Raw genomic sequence first — 19,131 nt, 5'->3', positions numbered from 1 at the left:
AGAGCCACTGTTTTAATAATGATTCAGACAAAGTATCAGCAGCTCTAATTTGTACACGACCTGTGTTCTGAGGATTCATCCCTGGAGTGATTAGGATCGAATCTGTTTATCTTGTGAGAGCTGATGAGTTCACACCTCAAGATTATCTATCCCTCATTTCCATAAAATACAAGTTTACTCCAAACCTTCATTTGAATAAAGAAAGTTCTGAAAAGAACATTAGCTATACATTAGATAAATATGTTTAATCAGTCATGCCCCAGCAAAATGGTCTCTTTTCCAGAGTAAATTCTACACAGAGTTACTGAAATTAACCGCATCACTGGATCGCGAGCCAGGCTGTTTCTTTTCAGTTAATCCTATCAAGTCCATTCTCCTTCAGCCTTTTCTTCATACTTGGCCAGCTCACAGGTAAGGTTGATCTTTCGATAGTTCCCACTTCTCAAGTGGAAGACCTGGTGTCACTGGCTTTTTCTCAGTTGTTGCTACTGCAGATTCTGAGCTAAGGGAGAGACAGAGACTGGCCTTCAGAAACTGTTAGTTTATATAATCAATTCATATTTAACAGCAATACAGGGTTTATTAGTAACATAGAACATTTTAGGGAAACCATTCCCAACCCTAACATCCCCTTTTACTCAAAAGAAGGTACATAGAGACTGCACACTAATTCAGCATTCACTCACTAGCAGCAATATTGAACAGTCCATCATTTATTGCAGCAGCAATGTGTTATATGGTGGTGCACCAGCCAAATACTGACCAGACTTGACCCTGCTTAGCTTGCAAGATCACAATATCACAGCCAGAAGTTGTATGGCTGCAGATCATAGGATAAATAGGACCTACCTGGCACCTTGAGTGCATGATGCAAGGGATTTCTGCGGAGACATAACAATAATTGGAGGGTAGGACTCCCTGCGTCCATCACGAGTACAGTAGTAGTTATTTGCAAACTTGTGACTGGGACCCAGTGGAAGTTTAGGAGGTGGTTGAGTTCTAAACAGCAAACAATCCAAAGAAAGCATCAGCACACACACCAGGCTAAGCGAGAACTATATTCTCAGTCTTACTCTTGAGTGGAGTATTATGAGAAATAGGCACTGTAGTGTTATGCACAAGACACACTAGCATATCTTGAGCCACCTTCCAAGATTTCAGACTGAGCACATAAAGCCTTAGACGCAGTCATGGCTACGAATACAGAACTGGGGCCATGAATTCAGAGCATCTGTTAATGTAAACAAAGGCTCACAGGGCAAAGAATAACAGCCCAATCTCATGTACAGAAACAGAAAACAGGGCAGAATTCCAAACATGTATGTTCTAATTCCCCTGCAGTATATTAAAAGTTAGGGAAACATCATTGCCCGGTAACAAACTAGGAGAGTAGGGCACCTGCAGAGAGCAAGTAGCTGGTATCTGGACTCTGTTAACAAATCTGAGGAAAGAGCAAGCAACAAAAAGGATACCCAGAAAACTCACTCACTCAGCAGAAGCCTGTAGTCTTTAAAGGACAATCATTTACACTAAAAACAGATTTCAGAGTAGCAGCCGTGTTAGTCTAAAAACAGACACCTCCTTCAAATGAGAATACATCTCTTAATACATCATCATTACTGGGTTCCAACATACAGGTGGAAAACAACAAGTTAATTCCAGTTGCTCGAACAGGAGGATAGCTGCTGCTGAGAAGACAGAAATCAGGAACCAGACCTTTAAAAAACAGAGTGAGAAGAGGCAGAATCTGATATCTTGTACAGTAACTCTTCACTTAATGTTGTAGTTCTGTTCCTGAAAAATGCTATTTTAAGTGAAACAATGTTAAGCAAATCCAATTTCCCCATAAGAATGAATGTAAATGGGGGGCTGGGGGGGGGGGAAGGATTACGTTCCAGGGAAATTTTTTTCACCAGACAAAAGACTATATGTACATACATTAAAACTTATACTGTGTATATGTGTGTAACAAACAATTTAATACTGTACACAGCAATGATGATTGTGAAGCTTAGTTGAGGTGGTGGAGTCAGAGCATGGAAGAGGGTGGGATATTTCCTACGGAATGACTTACTGCTAAATGATGAACTAGCACTCGGCTGAGCCCTCACGGGATGTTGTTAATGTAGCCTTACACTCTACAAAGCAGCACGAATGGAGGGAGGAGACAGCATGGCAGAGAGACAGAGACAGACACACACCATGTGAGAGACGCGCATTGCCCCTTTAAGTACACTGACCCCAATCTAAGTACATTGCCTTTTTAAGTAGGCCAGCAAGTTGAGACAGCAGCTGCTGCCAGCAAGCTCCCTCTGTCCTGAGCCCTGTTGTGCCCCCCCCTACTCTGTGGAGATGGGGAAAAGGAGCAGGGGACACCCTGACATTAGCACCCCTCTTCCCCCCGCCCCTGCAAGCAGGAGGCTCTCAGGAGCAGCTCCAAGGCAGAGGGCAGGAGCAGCACAGGCAGTGGGAGGAGATACAGCTGAACTGCCAGGCAACTGATAGCCTGCTGGGCAGCTGCCACACAGGGAACTTAGGGGAGCTGCTGCTCCACCCTGGTTCCAAGCTCCTACCAGCTAGCTCCAATGGGCTGCTCTTTCTGCAAGCAGTGGACAAAGCAGGCGGCTGCCAAACGACGTTATACGAGAGCATTGTGCAACTTTAAACAAATATGTTCTCTAATTGAGCAGCAATGAAAATGTTAACTGGGGCGACTTAAGTGAGGAGTTACTATATTTGGAACACGATCCAGCCTTTCACTTACAGGCTGCCACTCCAAGTTCAAGAACAAGGGTAGTGAAGGAACGTTTCCACCTGCATGCAGTTGGCCTTTGGGAGAAATGAACTGGAGGTCTTACTCTCCATTTCCTACCAGGCACAGGTCTACATCCCTATTAACACTAAATGGACCTAAGCAGTGCTATCATAGGTGAGGAGCTGATCCTCCCCATGACCCAAAATGTGGTGGTATGAGCTTCTTTCCTTATCAGATGCTAATCAGCCATTATGTGGGCAACAGACATAACTTTTCCCACCAGGAGCTGTAGAACAGCGAGTTTGCATCCTCTTTTTTTTTTTTAAGCAATGCAATGGTAAGGCTGTAACTTTACATACAAAAGTTGGGAAACAAAAAGTTAATACACCTCTACCCCAATATAACGCTGTCCTCGGGAGCCAAAAAATCTTACTGTGTTATAGGTGAAACTGCGTTATATCGAACTTGCTTTGATCCGCCGGAGTGCACAGCTTCGCCCTCCCAGAGCGCTGCTTTACCACGTTATATCCGAATTCATGTTATATTGGGCCACGTTATATCGGGGTAGAGGTGTATTTCCACAGCAATATTAATTCAGCTATGTGAAACAGGATTTTGAGTTCTTTGCAAGGCTAAAAAGTAACTATCATGCAATTATATGCAACAGAGAAAGTTAATGTTGCTATTGAACTCTTAAGTGTGACTGACAAAAGAGAAAAAGTAGGTATTGCTTCTTTAGGAAGTGTAAAGAGGTCTGAAAACCTTGTGGGTTTTTTCCCCCAGCTTTATTATTTACCTTAGAAATACCAGGACAGTCCAGTCTGGTTTTGCACTCCAGAGGTCTCAAACATAGTTCTGAACACTTTTAGTCCCTGATTGGTTGGAGCACAGTCTTAAAAATTCAATATGTTTCTCCAGCATTTTAATTAACTATAATAATTTATTTAAAAAACCCCACAGGTGTAAACTGTTTGAATAAAACTCACTCCCCTTCATGATCAAGTTTTCCTTGCGTGGCATCAGATATGATTACGCTTTAGATCCTCAGAGTTTCTCCCCCTCCCTGCCTCCCAAATAGAGAGACAAAACTTGCATTTCTAATATAAAATAAGCAGAAAGCAACAGAGGGCAGGGAGAAACTTTCAGGTCTTTATGTACTGAACTCGGAAAATAGCACTAAACCATTTTTCTACTTTTGAAGGTCTCCTTTAACTTTTACAGTTCCTGAGATTTGTATTTAAATTGGCAGCAACAAGTTACTAATAAATATTATGATAATTTTGTCTAAAGTTTATTTTATCTTCTGCGGTTATATTTAAGGTTCCTATACGTGAAAGATTAGTGAGAACAGTTTTCTCTCTTTTTACGGTAAATTGCCCGTCTGTATTCAACAGCAGTTTGGGTCCAGTTAGGCTTCACCCTTTCCGCTTTGCGGTTGGAGAGTTTCAGCTGCAGCTGGTGCGGAGTTTCACACACACTAACAGAAGGAGAAGGGCTTGCCTAGGAGCAGTCCAGCTCTGTCCCCATCTCCCCGGATTTACCTCTTGGAGATCTCCGTGTAGCGAAGCTGCAGCTTGGCTTGCAGGTCCCGCTGTAAAGAAGACGAGAGGGTCTCAGGGAGGTGCCAGCCCGGGGCCAGGGGAGAAGGGGTCACAAGTGCCCGGGCGCGAAGCACAGGCTAGTAGCCCCCCCCCGGGATTCGGACAGGCCCGCGCGAGCCCCCGCTTACCCCCGCCGCCCAGTTGCGGAGCCGCTGGATGAAGCGGGTGGAAGACGCCATCTTGGCCGCTGCGAAGGGCGCCGCCGCGGTGCTCTCTGGGAAGCGGCGCGGCGCGTGTCGGGAACGGAGACGACGCAAGCGGTGCGCGGCGCACGCCGCGAAGGGGACAGAGCGCGGTGCACGCTGGGTCTCGCGATAGCTGGGGTTATATAAACGCGCGAGGGGGCCGGGCCCCCCCTCTCCTGTCCGCACCCGCAACAGCCGCCATGGATACGAGCCGCGTGCAGCCCATCAAACTGGCCCGGGTGCGAGCGAGCGGGGCCGGGGCCGTGCGGGGGGCCGGGCTGGGCCCGAGGGCGAGCGGGGCCGGGGGGGCGGGCGGGTCTCTGCGCCTGGCTGACCCGAGTCTCTCCCCGCAGGTCACCAAGGTGCTGGGCCGGACGGGCTCGCAGGGCCAGTGCACCCAGGTGAGTGACCGGGCGGCGCTGCCCGCCCCGTGACCGGCCCCCGGGGCTCACCCGGCGCGGGGCTGAGCCGCGGGCGGGCGGGGGGGATCCAGCGCTGCCCTGGCCAGAGCGGGTCAAGAGCGGCCTGGGCTCCCCTCCCCAGTGCGCTGTGACTCGCCAGGGGCCTCCAGCGGCGGAGAGTTCCGCAGTTTACTTCTCTCTCTCCTCCCCTCCCCCCGGAAACGTTTCCTGTTACGGTTTTGGTTTGTCCACCGTTTAATTGCCGGTTCCCTTGTCCCCGTGTTGCGAGACGGGGGAACAGGGGTTCCCCATCTGCCATTTGTAGACAGTCCGTTTTCATATCCTCTCATCATAGCTCCTCCTGTTCCTCCCCTGGGACTTCCAGAGTGCGCTGAAACTCAGTGGGGCATGTGAGCTGGGGCCTAGGACTCACGAACTGAGCCGGCATGTCCCAGGGCAAGTGGCCCAGTAAAATGGGTGTTTAGAGCATTTCTGTTCATTCTCCGCTGTGGCTGTCAGGTTCGTGTTGAATTCATGGACGACACCAGTAGATCCATCATCCGGAACGTAAAGGGGCCTGTCCGTGAGGGGGATGTCCTGACGTTGCTGGAATCTGAGCGTGAAGCCAGGCGATTACGCTGATCTGCATGCTGCAGCTCGGTAACTCATTTCATTTTCAGGCCGTAATTAAGCCCTTATTGTCTCTGAGATGTTAATCTTCATTGTGAATAAATTAAACACCCAACCAGAATTTTTTTTTTTTAAAGTGAGCTTCTGGTTAAAAAGCCAGAAAATCATTAGTTTGTCTAGGTCTAGAGCATGTGCCTGGGTTCTGAGACCCCTTCTCTGTAGAGTGCGCACGGATGATGTTTGCTTTGACGCCATAACAACCTTAACACTGAGTATTTGAGTCTTGTGCTTTGTCTTGAAGACATAATAAGGTTAACCCTAAGGTTTGCTCTCTAGGGAGTGGTTTATTGCATATAACTGTGACACGCCATGTGTTGGTCTGCACTCTAGCAGTGTTTACAGTGTGTGAACACAACTGTGAAGAATTGAGTTAGCAGTCATGAGAACTGACCACAATTTGTCTGTCTACACTAACTGCAAAATCATAGTCGTTGCTTGTCATCTAACTCAGTTCTTCATAGAACGATATTTTTTCAGAACTGTTCAAATACAGTAACTTTTTGTAGTGTAGACAACAAAACAGATGGAACGATGAGATCCTGGTCTGTGCCTAGGGCTCCAAGGTGTTACGATAATACAAATAAAAAACTTGTTTGAAGGTGATTTGTCCAGGTGCAGCCTTCGATCCAGGCTGAACCTCAGGCCAAAGAGGAGCCGTATGTAATTGTTATGGAGTGCTCAGGTTCTGCTGGCTGTGGCCTTTCCTATGTGTAAACTGGAGAGCGCAGCCTGTTTCTGTAGTAGAATGTTCTACGTCTGGGGCTCAGGCACGTGTCTGGGCAATTAACTAGCTATTTTGAAAATGGCCCAGAATATTTCCATTTATGTAATGGTCTCCTGGCCACAGGAAGTTGTAACTGGTCCTCAAGTTTCGATGAAATACGGTGGGTGAGAGCAGGCAGGTGAAATCCTGAATTCCACTTACTGCAGTGACATGTGCAAATGCCCCATTAACCACGTTAGGGCTGGTTGGCTCCTGAACTATAGGAGCAAAATGAAACTCTGATTTTTCAGTTCTCTAGTCCCTCTTCCCCCCGCCTCCCCTCCCAAGTCTTGGAAGATAATGTAAGACTCAGATCTGCATTACACTTTCTTTATAGATGGCAAGCCTGATGTGACTACCATTTCTGATTTCCTGTAATGAAGAGGCGACAGTTCATACCTACTCCGCTTGACTTAGTGAAGAGGAATGTTGTGTTTCAGAGACTAAAATAAAGGATTTTTTTCCGGTAACATCTGTCCTTTCTTTCAGTTATTTAAGAAACAAATGTTTGCTGAAACTTCATGCTGGAAGCCAATGCATTTCTATACATCCTCAGACTTCAGCAGTACCAAGACTGACACTATTCATGAACAAAAAAAGCTTTGAGACCGTGGACTGTCAGGCATGAGATAACAAATGCTTTTCAGTTGTAATTAAGGCTAAAATGATGTCGTGGAAGTCACAGAATCCATGACTCCAGCGACCTGCGTGACATTGGCTAACCAGCCGCTGCCGGCAGCAGGGGACCCTACAGCAGCACAGCCTCTGCTGGGCAGCTGCGGGTGGCAGGACCTCGGCAATTGACCGGCCGTTGGTGACGACCCCTGAGCTGCCCAGCTGCTGCAAGCAGCTGCCCCTCCCCAGCCCAGCCACGGCCACCAGCAGCAGAGGGACCCTGGAGCTGCTCAGCGTTGGCAGAGGGTCCTCTGCAGTTCCCTGCCCCGCAGGGTGGCAGGGGGACCTCCCAGCCACTGGGCAATGGAGTCCCTGCAGCTCCCAGCTGCTGGGTGGGGGTCAGGGAAGATGCTGGACCCTCCCTCAGGGACAGGTCATGGCTTCTGTGGGCTTTTTTTATTGCCTGTGACCTGTCCATGACTTACTAAAAAAATACCCATGACACAATTGTAGCTTTAGCCATTATGCCCTTTTGAGGGGGGGGGGGGGGGGATTAGAGCTGTTTTATGTAGTAGCAGCTAGAGGCCACAACATAGATCAGAGGCCCATTGTGCTAGGTGCTGCATGTGTACAGAGTGAATGATAGTCCCTGCCTTAAAGCTGCCCTGTGCCGGTCTTAAGCTAAGAACTTCTGTGTCTGGGTAACTTGCACCAGTTCAACTTTGGGTGTCAGTAAATTAAACCAGTGCAACTTTCTCAGAGGGACAAAATAAGGGGACTTGGCTAAGGTCACCCCAGCAGAGCAACAGCTGAGCTGGGCCAAGAAGCCAGGTGTCCTGACTTTCATTTTACTAGGTCTTTCTGCCTCCTGTAGGCTGTTACCCCAGAGTTATCAGGATTGGGTCATTTACCCCCATTCTGGGTACAAATACCTGCATCTTGACGGGCTCATCAAGAGTCAGCTTTTCTGGACCTGCCTCTTACAACCAAAATATGCATGCAGGCCCCCTAACCTCTCACTGAGACTACTGTAGCCTCCTTTCGGGTTCACTTGACAGTCAATCGCTCTCCTGTTGATCCTTCACCCCTCCCCTACATCAAATTCAAGCTGCTTCTGGCACACAAGTCCCTGCTTCCCACCTGTCCAGTCTTACTGAGGTGCCTCCAGCTCCATTAATGATGCCCCATTTGTTTATTTTCACAGCCATGGGTGCAGGCTTCCCCTCAGCATTATCACTTCAAAAGTTTTTTTTCTTTTTCTCTTAATTAATTGGCCTCTCAGAGTTAGTAAGACAACTCCCACCTGTTTATGCTCTCTGTATGTGTGTATATATATCTCCTCATTATATGTTCCATTCTATATGCATCCGAAGAAGTGGGCTGTAGTCCACGAAAGCTTATGCTCTAATAAATTTGTTAGTCTCTAAGGTGCCACAAGTACTCCTGTTCTTCCCTATGCAGAGAATATCTCCCCTGAGCTGGCATATCAGGCCACTCCCCCTTATCTCAAGTTCCTTTTCTACCACAACATCCATAAAGAATGAGTTAGCCACAGCTGTCAGTGTATTTGTAATATAAAAACAAATCTCCCCTGGTTGTGCCCACAGCCAATGATCCTCTGCCTGATCTTGTTGCTGTGTCCCCCCCCTGTTATGTGTCACTTAGAGCTGGGGCTATATCTTTTGTGGCCTTATGACACTTATCCTGCTTTGGGCACTTAAGGGGCCTGTGTCCTGGTTCTGGGTCCACTCTGATCCACAAAGCTCCCACCCCACACTATAGGCATGTAACGTCACTTGGCACCCAAGTTTGCAGGGTAAAAGTCCCCTCAGGGCATGTGGGCTGCTGCCTGTTAGCTATCTGAATGCCTATCACTTGCCTAAGCAATTCACAAAGCTGGGGAAGACAGACATTTGTCCACCTGTCTTGTGGGCAGGGCTCTGGCTGCTAGGTGTGCTCAGAGACTGCCTATTGGATTGGGTCAAGTTCAAACTCTAGCAGGAGGAGGTGCTGCCACCACATTATAACTGACCCAAGCACTTGCCTGGGGTGTGGGAGTCCCAGGTTCACTTCCTCCTGCTCCTGGAAGAGGAGAGAGGCTTCAAAGAGATCTCTGTATGGTCAATTTCATCATCATAGGATTTTTAAAATAAATTTAAAGATTTCAGATATTTAAATCTGAAATTTCACAGTTGTAACTGTAGGAGTCCTGACCCAAAGATTATTATAGTCAGGTTGTGGTATTGCCACTCTTACTTCTGTGCTGCTGCTGGCGGCTGCGCTGTCTTTAGAGCTGGACAGCTGGAGAACGGTGGCTGCTATCCGGGATCCCAGCCTTGAAGGCAGCAGTGCAGAAGAGTGGCATGATATGGTATTGCCACCCTTCTGTGCTGCTGCTGGAGGGGTGCTGCCTTTGGAGCTGGGTACCTGGCCAGCAGCTGCTGCCACTCTCCAGCCATCTAGCTCTGAAGGCGGCGCAGAAGTAAGGGTGGCAATACTACAACATCCCCCAGCAATAACCTTGCAACCTCCCTTTGGGTCGAGGATGGACACACACAACTGCTGGTCTCCCCTGTGAACTCTATAGAGCATAGTGTAAAAGTACACAAAAGATTAGATTTGACAGCTGTGAATGTGGTAGGGCCCTACTGATAGGTGCAGTGAGTGCTGAGTGCACAAATACCAAAGAGATGATGCTAGCACTTGAGCTGGCCTCCAATATAACCATGTGGGCCTTAGTCTAACCAGCACATCAGGACGGAGCAAAGGGGCCAGGGATTGCAACTGAGGCTTGGTCTACACTACCCCCCCAATTCGAACTAAGGTACGCAACTTCAGCTACGTGAATAACGTAGCTGAAGTCGAAGTACCTTAGTTCGAACTTACCTTGGTCCACACGCGGCAGGCAGGCTCCCCCGTCGACTCCGCGGTACTCCTCTCGCCGAGCTGGAGTACCGCAGTCGACGGCGAGCACTTCCGGGTTCGACTTATCGCGTCCAGCCTAGACGCGATAAGTCGAACCCAAAACTTCGATTTCCAGCCGTCGAACTAGCTGGTAAGTGTAGCCAAGGCCTGAGAAATTAATTCATAGATTTTAAAGTCCAACGTGAACATTTTTGCTAGGCTGACCTGCCTAACACAGCTGAATATTTCATCCAGTGATTCCTGCATCCAGCCCACACCTGGAATGCTGAATGGGGGAAGGCAGGCAGAATTGCTTCAGCCAATGCATAATAAACTTGGAAGAAATCAGGTGAAACAAGAAGCTGTGGTAGCCCGCTCAGGTCACCTTGTTCTGTAAAGTTCAGGTTCTGGACACCTCAGTTGGAGGCGGCCTTAAATGGTTAAGGGGAGGCTGATGGCACCTTGACTTGATTTTAAAATATATTTAACTTTACATTTTATTTATATTTTAAAAAATAAACAATATTAAAATATTAGCAGAGACACCAGGCAAAAGCATTCTAATGGGTGGTACATACAAAGCGAGTGTAAGCAGCTGGCTTTCAGTACTAGAAAGTTGCTGTGAGCATCCCAGCAGACACAGGCCGGCTGCAACAAGCATGGGAGCCTCAGCCCAGATCCTTAAAGGGATTGAGGTACTTAACTTCCACTGAAATCAATAGGGATTAGACGCCCAAATACCGCCGAGGCTCTGGGCTTTTGCCCATCAGAAGAGCAGTTCTCAGATGCTATAAACTTGGCTCAGACAATAACAACTGGTCAGGGAGAGTCAGGCTAGAACTGCTGGCTCTATACCAGTGGTCCCAAACTGTGGATCGTGCTCCCCTATGGGGTGTGGAGAAATGGCCAGGGGCTGCGACGACGCCCTGCTCTGCCCCACTCTCAGCCCATGGTCCCCACCCCCAGCCACGACTTGGCTCCCAGCTGGGGTGGGGGGGAATGTGGACACATCCCATTACTGGTAAGCAGGAGGGAGAGAGGAAAAGTTTTGGGACCACTGCTCTATACTGATAGCATGGAAGCAGTCAGCGGTAACAAACCCAGCTGTAAGCTCTCAGATGCTCCACCACTAACCCAAGGGCGTGTATGTGTGTCCTGGCCCAGCCTTTGCTGTTCTGAGCTCACACACCTGCTACGTGACGGGAAGGCTTTTCACAGAGCTGCTGGACAGCGTTGCTGTACACGAGAGGAGGCGATCACTTTTTCAAACCCCCTTACATTTTTCATGACCAAATATTCTGATTTTTATAGCTGGCAGGAGGCCCCTCCCAGAGTTAGTGAAACCTCACAGTTCAGTTGCTAGTACCTTGCCCCGTAAGCGGAGTATGTTTGGCCATGCAGTGTGTTTGACAGGTTCTGAGTCCTTCGAGAAGGGCCGAGTGAAAAATTGGGCTGAAAAGGGGCTAAGGATCAGATCCTCAAATGAATTTAGGTGCCTAAGTGAGCAGGCCCTCTTGGAATCAGGGATACCAGCCCAGCCCATGCACAAGGGGCACTGGGAGGCCATGGACTATGATGTGTTGGATTGTGAGTGGAAAGGTGCAGTGCTGGTGTGAGGCCCACACAGTGTCTCCTGTGCGGAGATCAAGGGAAAGGAGTGGGTCTCTCCACCTGCTTTTCAGGCTGCTTCCGGAGGGCACCACTGAAGCTCCAGGCTAGAGCTTCTCAATGATTTCCAGTGGCTGGGTCCAGCTCCTGCCCCAGTGAAGGAGGTGACAGGTCTCTGGGAGTGCCAGCCCTTTGCTCCCCCAGCTACTGGAAACTGGTGGGGTCACTTCCACTGTAGCCGAGCAGCAGAACCTAAAGCCCAGTTGTGACGTGGCCCAGGGAAGCCCTGCTCTGGTTTAGATATTTGCTGTTACATTCCATGGGTGTGTCGTCGCCCCGGCCGCATTCATCCTCATGGACCTATAATCTTAGCTCTTCCCCTCCCCGCACGAGCTCGGCTGCCCTGGCAGCTGCTACATCCACTTTTCGCTCACTTATGTAACCTTCCCAGCTGCCCCTGGCTCCTCCCCCCTGGCAGGGCGGGTAAGGGGCAAAAGCTGCCAGATTCTTTAAAAGAGGGGGGGGGGGGAGTTCTAAAGGGAATTTCCCTGCCTCCCTCCCCCACCCCATTGGAGAAGGGGGCCGGCCCCAATTGGAGGAGGCAGTACCAGCTGTGGGAACTCCAGAAAAGCCCCAGCTGCCCAGTCTGAGTGGATTCCGGGGTATGGGGCTACCCCACTCTGGTATTCTAGCCCCCTCCTGACCCTGTGCACTACAGCCAACAAGAGCTAGCTCCTGCCACGCTGATTAAACTAGTAATTTAATTTTCCATTGAAACTTTTTAAACTAAAACATATTTTTTCATTAAAAGTGCAGGTTCTCCTACAGAAATGTCAGATTTTTTTTGTTGAAAAACTGAATGCCTGAAAACCAAAGTATTTTGATTTGGAAATACTGCCATGGTGCCTCATGGGAGGTGTAGTTCAGGTTACTTCATGTCCCCATTATCCTCTGTGGGCCTGCCTCACCAGATGGACTACATCTCCCATGATGCACCCTGGCCATGGACTTGGCCAAGAGAGGAGGCTGCTGCATCATGGGAGATGTAGTCCAACAAGGGAGCACAGCCTATGTGCTGAGGCACAACTCCAGGAAGAGGTAGCATGATATCTTGCAGGAATTGAGTGCCAGGTGCAGCCAGAACACAGGGCAGTGATCAGTAACACAGCCACCACCCAGAGTTACGTTTCAAATGCTAAATAAAATCCTTTCTATAAAACAGCATCCGTTTCATAAAGTAGCAGAACAACACACGGTACCAGAAGTGGCCGGAGGGGAGAGCACTTTCTGGAGAACATTTAAAGGCAGCGTGTTAAGGAAAGAGGGATTGTTTCAAGCAGCCTTACATCAGAGGAGCTCCCCCCTCTCCCTGCTCCATAAACCCACCTTCTCTGCAACACAGGCAAAAAAAAAAAGACAGGATAGCATAAAGCCACCACTGGAACTCAGGTTAATGGGGAACATAGCGGAATCCTGGCCGAGGTTTAAACATTGTTTGTTCTATACGTGATGGCAATAGATGCAGGCTCCTTGAGTGGAAGCCCAGAAAGCAGCCTCATTGCTAACTGTAGCTGGAAGGGAAGCTCTAGATCTTTTTAACAGCTTCTAGCTGTCCCCTGAGGACAGGGAAGATTTTGATAAGTCTTAGCACAATTTCAGACTCATCACATTCCTAGAAAGACGGAAACTTAATTTTTTCCCCACACATAAGTGCAAAAGGAAAACAAAGGCATTGAGGATTACGTCACAGACTTCAAGCATAAGAGCCAGTCTTGCATCTTTGGGCCCCTAAGAGATTCCTTGATTAGAGATAGGCTGCAATGATCTACAGCTACAGGAATGTCTACTGAGAGACTGACTTAACTTTGGAGAAAGCCATAAACACCTGCAAAGCAACAGAATAGGCAAAATTGTAAATATAGGCTTTAACAAAGAGGGTACCAGGGACATCGTGCAGGAAGTCACTGCATAGCAGGACAAGGAGACGCACACAAAAAAAGTGATAAACTGACACCAATCAATATAAGAAAGGGCAAAAAAAATAATTCCGTGGAAGAGCCATTCCAAACAAATGTATGGGACGTGTGGAACCAAACTTGTGTACAAACAATGCCCCGCATTTGGACAGAAGTGCAGTGTGTGTCTCAAGTACAACCATTTTGCTAACCAATGCAGCCAGCAGCAAACGGAGGATGCAATCCAGGAATATGGTGATAGCTCCAGTGAGGAGGCAGTGTATGTTGATACCCTAGAGCTGCCAGAAGACAAGAACTGGTTCATCGCTCGTAATGCACAGAAGGGGGGGGCTAATGGCTCACAACTCATATAATGTAGATACAAGATTGACACCAATGTATAACCAGCACAATGGTGGTGAACTTTAAAATATAAGGCCCTACTGACGAAACAGGTAAACATCCAGACAGCTCATGATGGACTCCTGTGGTGGGCTGATGCTGGCTCATTCTCACATGCAAGAAAGAAAAGACTAAGTACACCTTTCTTAGAGGACACAGAACACCTATATTGGGCCTGGAATCAGGTCAACAGTTGGGACTAATACGCAAGCTGATTAATACAGGACACAACTTGTCGCAAGGCACCAAAACTTTAGTAGATACAGATACAGATGTGTTCAAAGGCTTGGGAAAATTGACAGTCATGCATAAAATAACTTTGAAGAAGGATGCAAACCCTGTTATACATACAGCCTGGAAGGTACCTGTGGCCCTGAGAGGCAGATTCCAGCAAGGACTGCTATGTCTCTAAGCCATGGAAGTAATAGAAAGGGCTGAGGAACCCACAGACTGGTGATAGTACAAAAGAAATCTGGATCTTTGCGCTTGTGTCTCAAACCCAAGGAATTAAACACTAACATAAGACGAGAGCATTATCACATACTGACCAAGATGAACTCTTGGGAGAGATGGTGGGTGCCAACATTTTCACCATTCTAGATCTCTTAGAGCTCACAGCTGTGTGCAGTACTTGTAACACTCCTTTTGGCAGATACTGCTTCCAATGTCAACCTTTCGGAATTTGCTCTGTACCTGGAGTATTCCATAGAACAGGGGTGGGCAAACTTTTTGGCCTGAGGGCCACATTGAGGTTGCAAAACTGTATGGAGGGCTGGGTAGGGAAGGCTGTGCCTCCCCAAACAGCATGGCCCCCGGCCTCTCCCACTTCCCGTCCCCCTCAGAACCCCCAACCCATCCAACCCACCCTGCTCCTTGTCCCCTAACCGCCCCCTCCCGGGACCCCCCACCCCTAACTGCCCCCGGGACCCCACCAAGCCCCCCAGGACCACACCCCTATCCAACCTCCCTGTTCCCTGACCCCTATCCATACCCCCACCCCCTGACAGGCCCTCTGGGACTCCCATGCTTATCCAACCGGCCCCCTCCCCCCAAACCTCCACCCTTTTCCAACCCCCCAGCCCCAGCCCCCTTATCATGCCGCTCAGAGCAGCATGTCTGGCAGCCACGCCACCCGCCCAGAGCCAGACACGCTGCCCTGCAGGAGTGCCAACCCCGCAGCCCAGAATACTGCCCGCACAGAGGCATGGCTGCAGGGGAGGGTCCGGGGGCTGGCCTTCCCGGCCGGGAGCTCAAGGACAGGGCAGGGCCAGATGTGGCCCGCGGGCCATAGTTTGCCCACCTCTGCCATAGAACCATGTGTGTTTACTGGATGGCTCTGAAGGTGTCAAGGTTACATAAGGATATTTTCACCTGGGGCACTTCAGAACAGGAACACTGTGCACGGCTTGCCACTGTTCAGCAGCTTGCCAGGGACAAAGGACTGTAGTTGAACAAAGGAAATTGCCAGTGCATGAAGACAGAACTTCTCTGTACAGGGGAAATCTCGTCAGAAAGTGGTGTCAGGCCTGATCGAGGAAAAGCGTCCTTAGGATGCCAAACCCAAAGCAAACGAAAGACTTACAAAGGTTTATAGGTTTGGTGACTTGGCTGGGCAACTTCATAGATAACCCGGCTGATACAACAAAAAATACGAGAAAACTATTACTTAATGGTGTGGAATGGAAGTGGACTAGAGTGCATGAAAATGAATACAGCAAACTTGGATATAAAGACATGCAAAAGAAGGGCATGGGAAGCACTCGATTGGCCAGGCATGAATGATGACATCACTGATATGGTAAATACCTGTGCCACATGCCAAACCCACAGGCCAGCCATATCCAAAGAATCACTGTTACATATAGATGTGTCAGCTGGTGTTTGGGACACAGTGGGAGCAGATACCTTTACCCTACTAGACAGAGACTATGTGGCTATATTAGATGCATACTCAAACTACCCAGAGGTAGAAATACTGATGGATGCCACATCCTACCCGGTCCTACTGAAACACAAAGCGACTTTTGCCAGATTCGGGATTTCACAAGTAGTGAGGACTGACAATGGACCTCAACTTGTGAGCAGAGACTTCAAGCCTTGTGCAGATGCATATGATTTGAATATACGACTTCTAAATACCTGCAGGATAATGGGCTTGAAAATGGGGCATGACATTTCAGAGTGTTTAGAATGTGGTAAGTCACCTGTAGAGCTTGTGCTAGGATGTCAGGTACGAAATCAACTTCCTCAGCCTAAGATCAAACGGTGCAGCTAAAGAACAGAGGCACAAACAGGTGCAGAAGGAACGAGAAAGATGAAGGCATAAAAATGTGCTATTATGACAAAACGGCGGTGCACCCGAGGGAACTACGCCCTGGAGAATCTGTTAACATTTGGAATAATGGTTCGGGGGGGATAAGACTGAGGTGATTTGTCCGGTTGCTCCAAGATCACACAAGATCAAAACAAGGATTTTTGTTGAGACAGAGCCATAAGCATCTCTTACTGGTACTGGTGATAAACGTCCCAGATGAGCTACCTCCACATACAGTGCAGAACTTCACAGTAAAACCACCCACACACCAAACTAGGAACATCCTGATAGCAACACTGACACATACCAAAGTGATATTTACACTACAAGGGATGTGGACCTATCAGACACAAGCTCATTGGATACCTGGGTCGGTTATCTGGGAAACACACCGCCATGACCACAGGAAACTGATGCTGTTCCAAGACTCCCAGCGGAGGTGAGAACACACTACGACACAATGGTCAAAAAACCCAAAAAGACTCATTGAAAGCTACTGAGCAGCAGCAGAATCACGTCTCACCGTTGTATGAACAATGAGGGTATTGTTTTATTTGTAGTTTGTTTTTTTAAAAAAAGGAAAGATGTGTGGAGTATGCTAATGAAGTTACGCGTATGCATGACAAGGGCACAAACCCAGGAAGTGGCAGTCAGACATCTTGCAGGAACTGGGAGCAAGGCAGAGCCAGGGTGCAGGGCAGTGACCAGCAGCAGTTATGTTTCAAAGGTTGGTACGACAGAGTGTACGTGTCAGAAAGCAGCAGAACAATACTGCCCGGAGAGGAGTGGGACCTGAGCAACTACAGCTGCAGCTGCATTTCCCAATCAAACGGTTGATTTTTGGCCTTTTGTTTTGTTTTTAGCCTCAGGTATTTTGGTATTCAAATTTCCACTGAAAAATTAAAATGTTCTGTGGAAAATTTAGATGCAGATGATTTTTTCCTATTTTTGCTGAAAATTTCCATGATGAAACCCAAGTTTTTTCTACCAGCTCTAGGTCTGATGTTATAAACAGTGCTCATGGCGGCCCCGGGTAGGGGACTTGCCCGGTTTAGCTAGACGAGCATCAAGGTGGGGAGAAGAAAGGAAATGCTGGAAGTGACCCTCTGCTTCACTCTACAGCAGCCCCCGTGACACAGATTAGTGCAAGCTGCTTCCCTTCAGCGGAGATTGGGTTAATTAGGCTGAGAACAGATGCCTGTCACACTTGACAGGAATATAAACACATGGGACCTTAGGAGATGGTATAACATATGGACTGGGCTCGAGTTCTTGGATGTGATGAGATATGGGGGAGTTTCCATTTTCAGGACTACGAGGAGTGAGTGCCTGGAGAATCCAGCTGCCTGGGATGTGAAGGCTGCGCTAATGTTTCTTCATTAGGTTGCTAGCGCTCTTCAAGGCTATCGGTGGGGTCCCCTGCTGCAGAGAGAGAGAACGTCAGTCACTAAACTCTTCTAGGATGCAGAAACAACAGCCTCCTCCTCAGCCCCCCTGTGTGTGTGGGACCAAAGGGGAAACTCCTCTCGATCCAGCCCCCGATGCGCAGTTCAGCTAGGGCAGTGGGAGGACAGGCCCCAGCAGTTCAGGCTGGGGAGCATGCAAACCACGCCTGAGCTCTGCTCAGTGCCCAATTCCTTGTTGATGCCATATGAGAATTTTTCATCTACATTATGAGTCACCCCCTCTCTTGGGTGTAACCCAGATGGGCATCTCTGGGTGAGCCCCTGCGGAGAACGCCAATCACTGCAGAACAGCATGGATAGGGTTAAAAAAAAAAATCTCTTCCAATTTCATCAGTTCAGCAGAGTGGCTCCTTACCCCTGGCCCAGGGACAGGACACAATTAAAAGTTTGATGCTGCTTCAGAGTCAACTAAGTGGAAAAAAAAGCATCTGAAAATATATCTGAGTGCATGAAATTACCTCTCTGCTTCCAAACGCAGAGAACTTCCTAATGGCTGAAGCTGTCTGCTTCAAACTTTCACCCAAAATATGCATCCCAGCTAAGAACCACCCTGAGAAATGCCAGCCTAGCTCTTAGTCTTCCTAGTGTGTCAGTGCTGCAGCGCTAGGACATATACTGACAATTCTGGAAGTTTGTCCAACTTTATAATACAATCAACGCCAAACAACAGAAAATCACGTACAGTTTAATAATTGTTTCAAATATAATAATGTAATTTACTTCCTAGATTCTGCTTTCCTACCATGTATTGTGATTTATATGCATTTGTATGCGTGTGTCATTGGGGCACTAGGTAAAGCTGATGTTCTGATCGAGAGCAATAATTCCTGAGTCTAGAGGCAAGATGGAAAAATAACAACTGCATTTCAGAAGAGCTGAGCACTAGAGAGGAACTTCTGGGATGTTCCTTAGAACTCCACTCCCTCGTCTCTCCACCACCAGGTGGGTTGAGTGACAGCTCACTAAGCCAATGAAACGCCAAGTGGGAACTTAGCACAAACTCTCATTGAGGTGGGTGGCACATAGTTCTGAGGCCATTCAGAAAGATGCCTTTTCCGAATTCCCCCTTTCCTGGGTGTCAGAAGCCAGTTTCACATACATTGTAGAGCAGATCACTTGACGGTTGCCCTGTTCTGTCAATTCCCTCTGAAGCACCTGGCCACTGTCGGCAGACAGGATACTGGGCTGGATGGACCTTTGGTCTGGCCCAGTATGGCCGTTCTTATGTTCTCATGAATAGTTCTCGCATATATGGAAAATCCCAGCTGTTTTGCCCCCTTAACAATTCCTAATATATTCAGTAAAGATTATTCTCCCTCAGCCTGGGCAGGCCGGTCCCCACAGAGCCTACCCTGGAGCTCGGTCTTGCTCAAGGGTTAAACAATTCCAAGCTGGGGCTTTCACCACTTCCCTTGGGAGACCTCGCCACTAGCCCTGATGGGAAAGGTTAGTTCCTATCCATCTTAACCTTG

The 19,131-nt window shown here is 48.3% G+C and overlaps 3 protein-coding genes across 4 annotated transcripts in view; 1 reads left to right on the top strand and 2 right to left on the bottom strand.

The window, feature by feature from the left end:
* Nucleotides 1–224: 224 nt before the first annotated feature.
* Nucleotides 225–4,593, bottom strand: NDUFA7 (NADH:ubiquinone oxidoreductase subunit A7). Its single transcript, XM_054013740.1, has 4 exons — nt 4,485–4,593; nt 4,297–4,346; nt 850–999; nt 225–502 (listed from the first exon to the last, which is right to left on the bottom strand). Exons 1-4 carry the CDS (start codon nt 4,533–4,535, stop codon nt 406–408), a joined length of 348 nt encoding a protein of 115 aa, XP_053869715.1. The 5' UTR covers nt 4,536–4,593; the 3' UTR covers nt 225–405.
* Nucleotides 4,594–4,678: 85 nt separating this feature from the next.
* Nucleotides 4,679–6,865, top strand: RPS28 (ribosomal protein S28). The gene is made up of 4 exons (XM_054013741.1): nt 4,679–4,780; nt 4,895–4,942; nt 5,462–5,602; nt 6,733–6,865. Exons 1-3 carry the CDS (start codon nt 4,742–4,744, stop codon nt 5,582–5,584), a joined length of 210 nt encoding a protein of 69 aa, XP_053869716.1. The 5' UTR covers nt 4,679–4,741; the 3' UTR covers nt 5,585–5,602; nt 6,733–6,865.
* Nucleotides 6,866–16,694: 9,829 nt separating this feature from the next.
* KANK3 (KN motif and ankyrin repeat domains 3) overlaps nt 16,695–19,131 on the bottom strand; it is a 48,311-nt gene continuing 45,874 nt past the window's right edge. The window contains exon 11 of one of the 2 annotated variants that reach the window (XM_054013570.1): nt 16,695–17,612. In XM_054013570.1, the coding sequence (XP_053869545.1) occupies nt 17,559–17,612 (54 nt within the window). In that variant the 3' untranslated portion in view covers nt 16,695–17,558. Of the gene's footprint in view, nt 17,616–19,131 lie in introns of both variants that reach the window. The other variant, XM_054013569.1, reaches the window with a different exon arrangement.

The sequence above is a fragment of the Malaclemys terrapin genome, chromosome 24 (assembly GCF_027887155.1).
Source record: "Malaclemys terrapin pileata isolate rMalTer1 chromosome 24, rMalTer1.hap1, whole genome shotgun sequence".
NCBI lineage: Eukaryota > Metazoa > Chordata > Testudines > Emydidae > Malaclemys > Malaclemys terrapin.
This window is presented reverse-complemented; position numbering and strand designations above follow the sequence as displayed.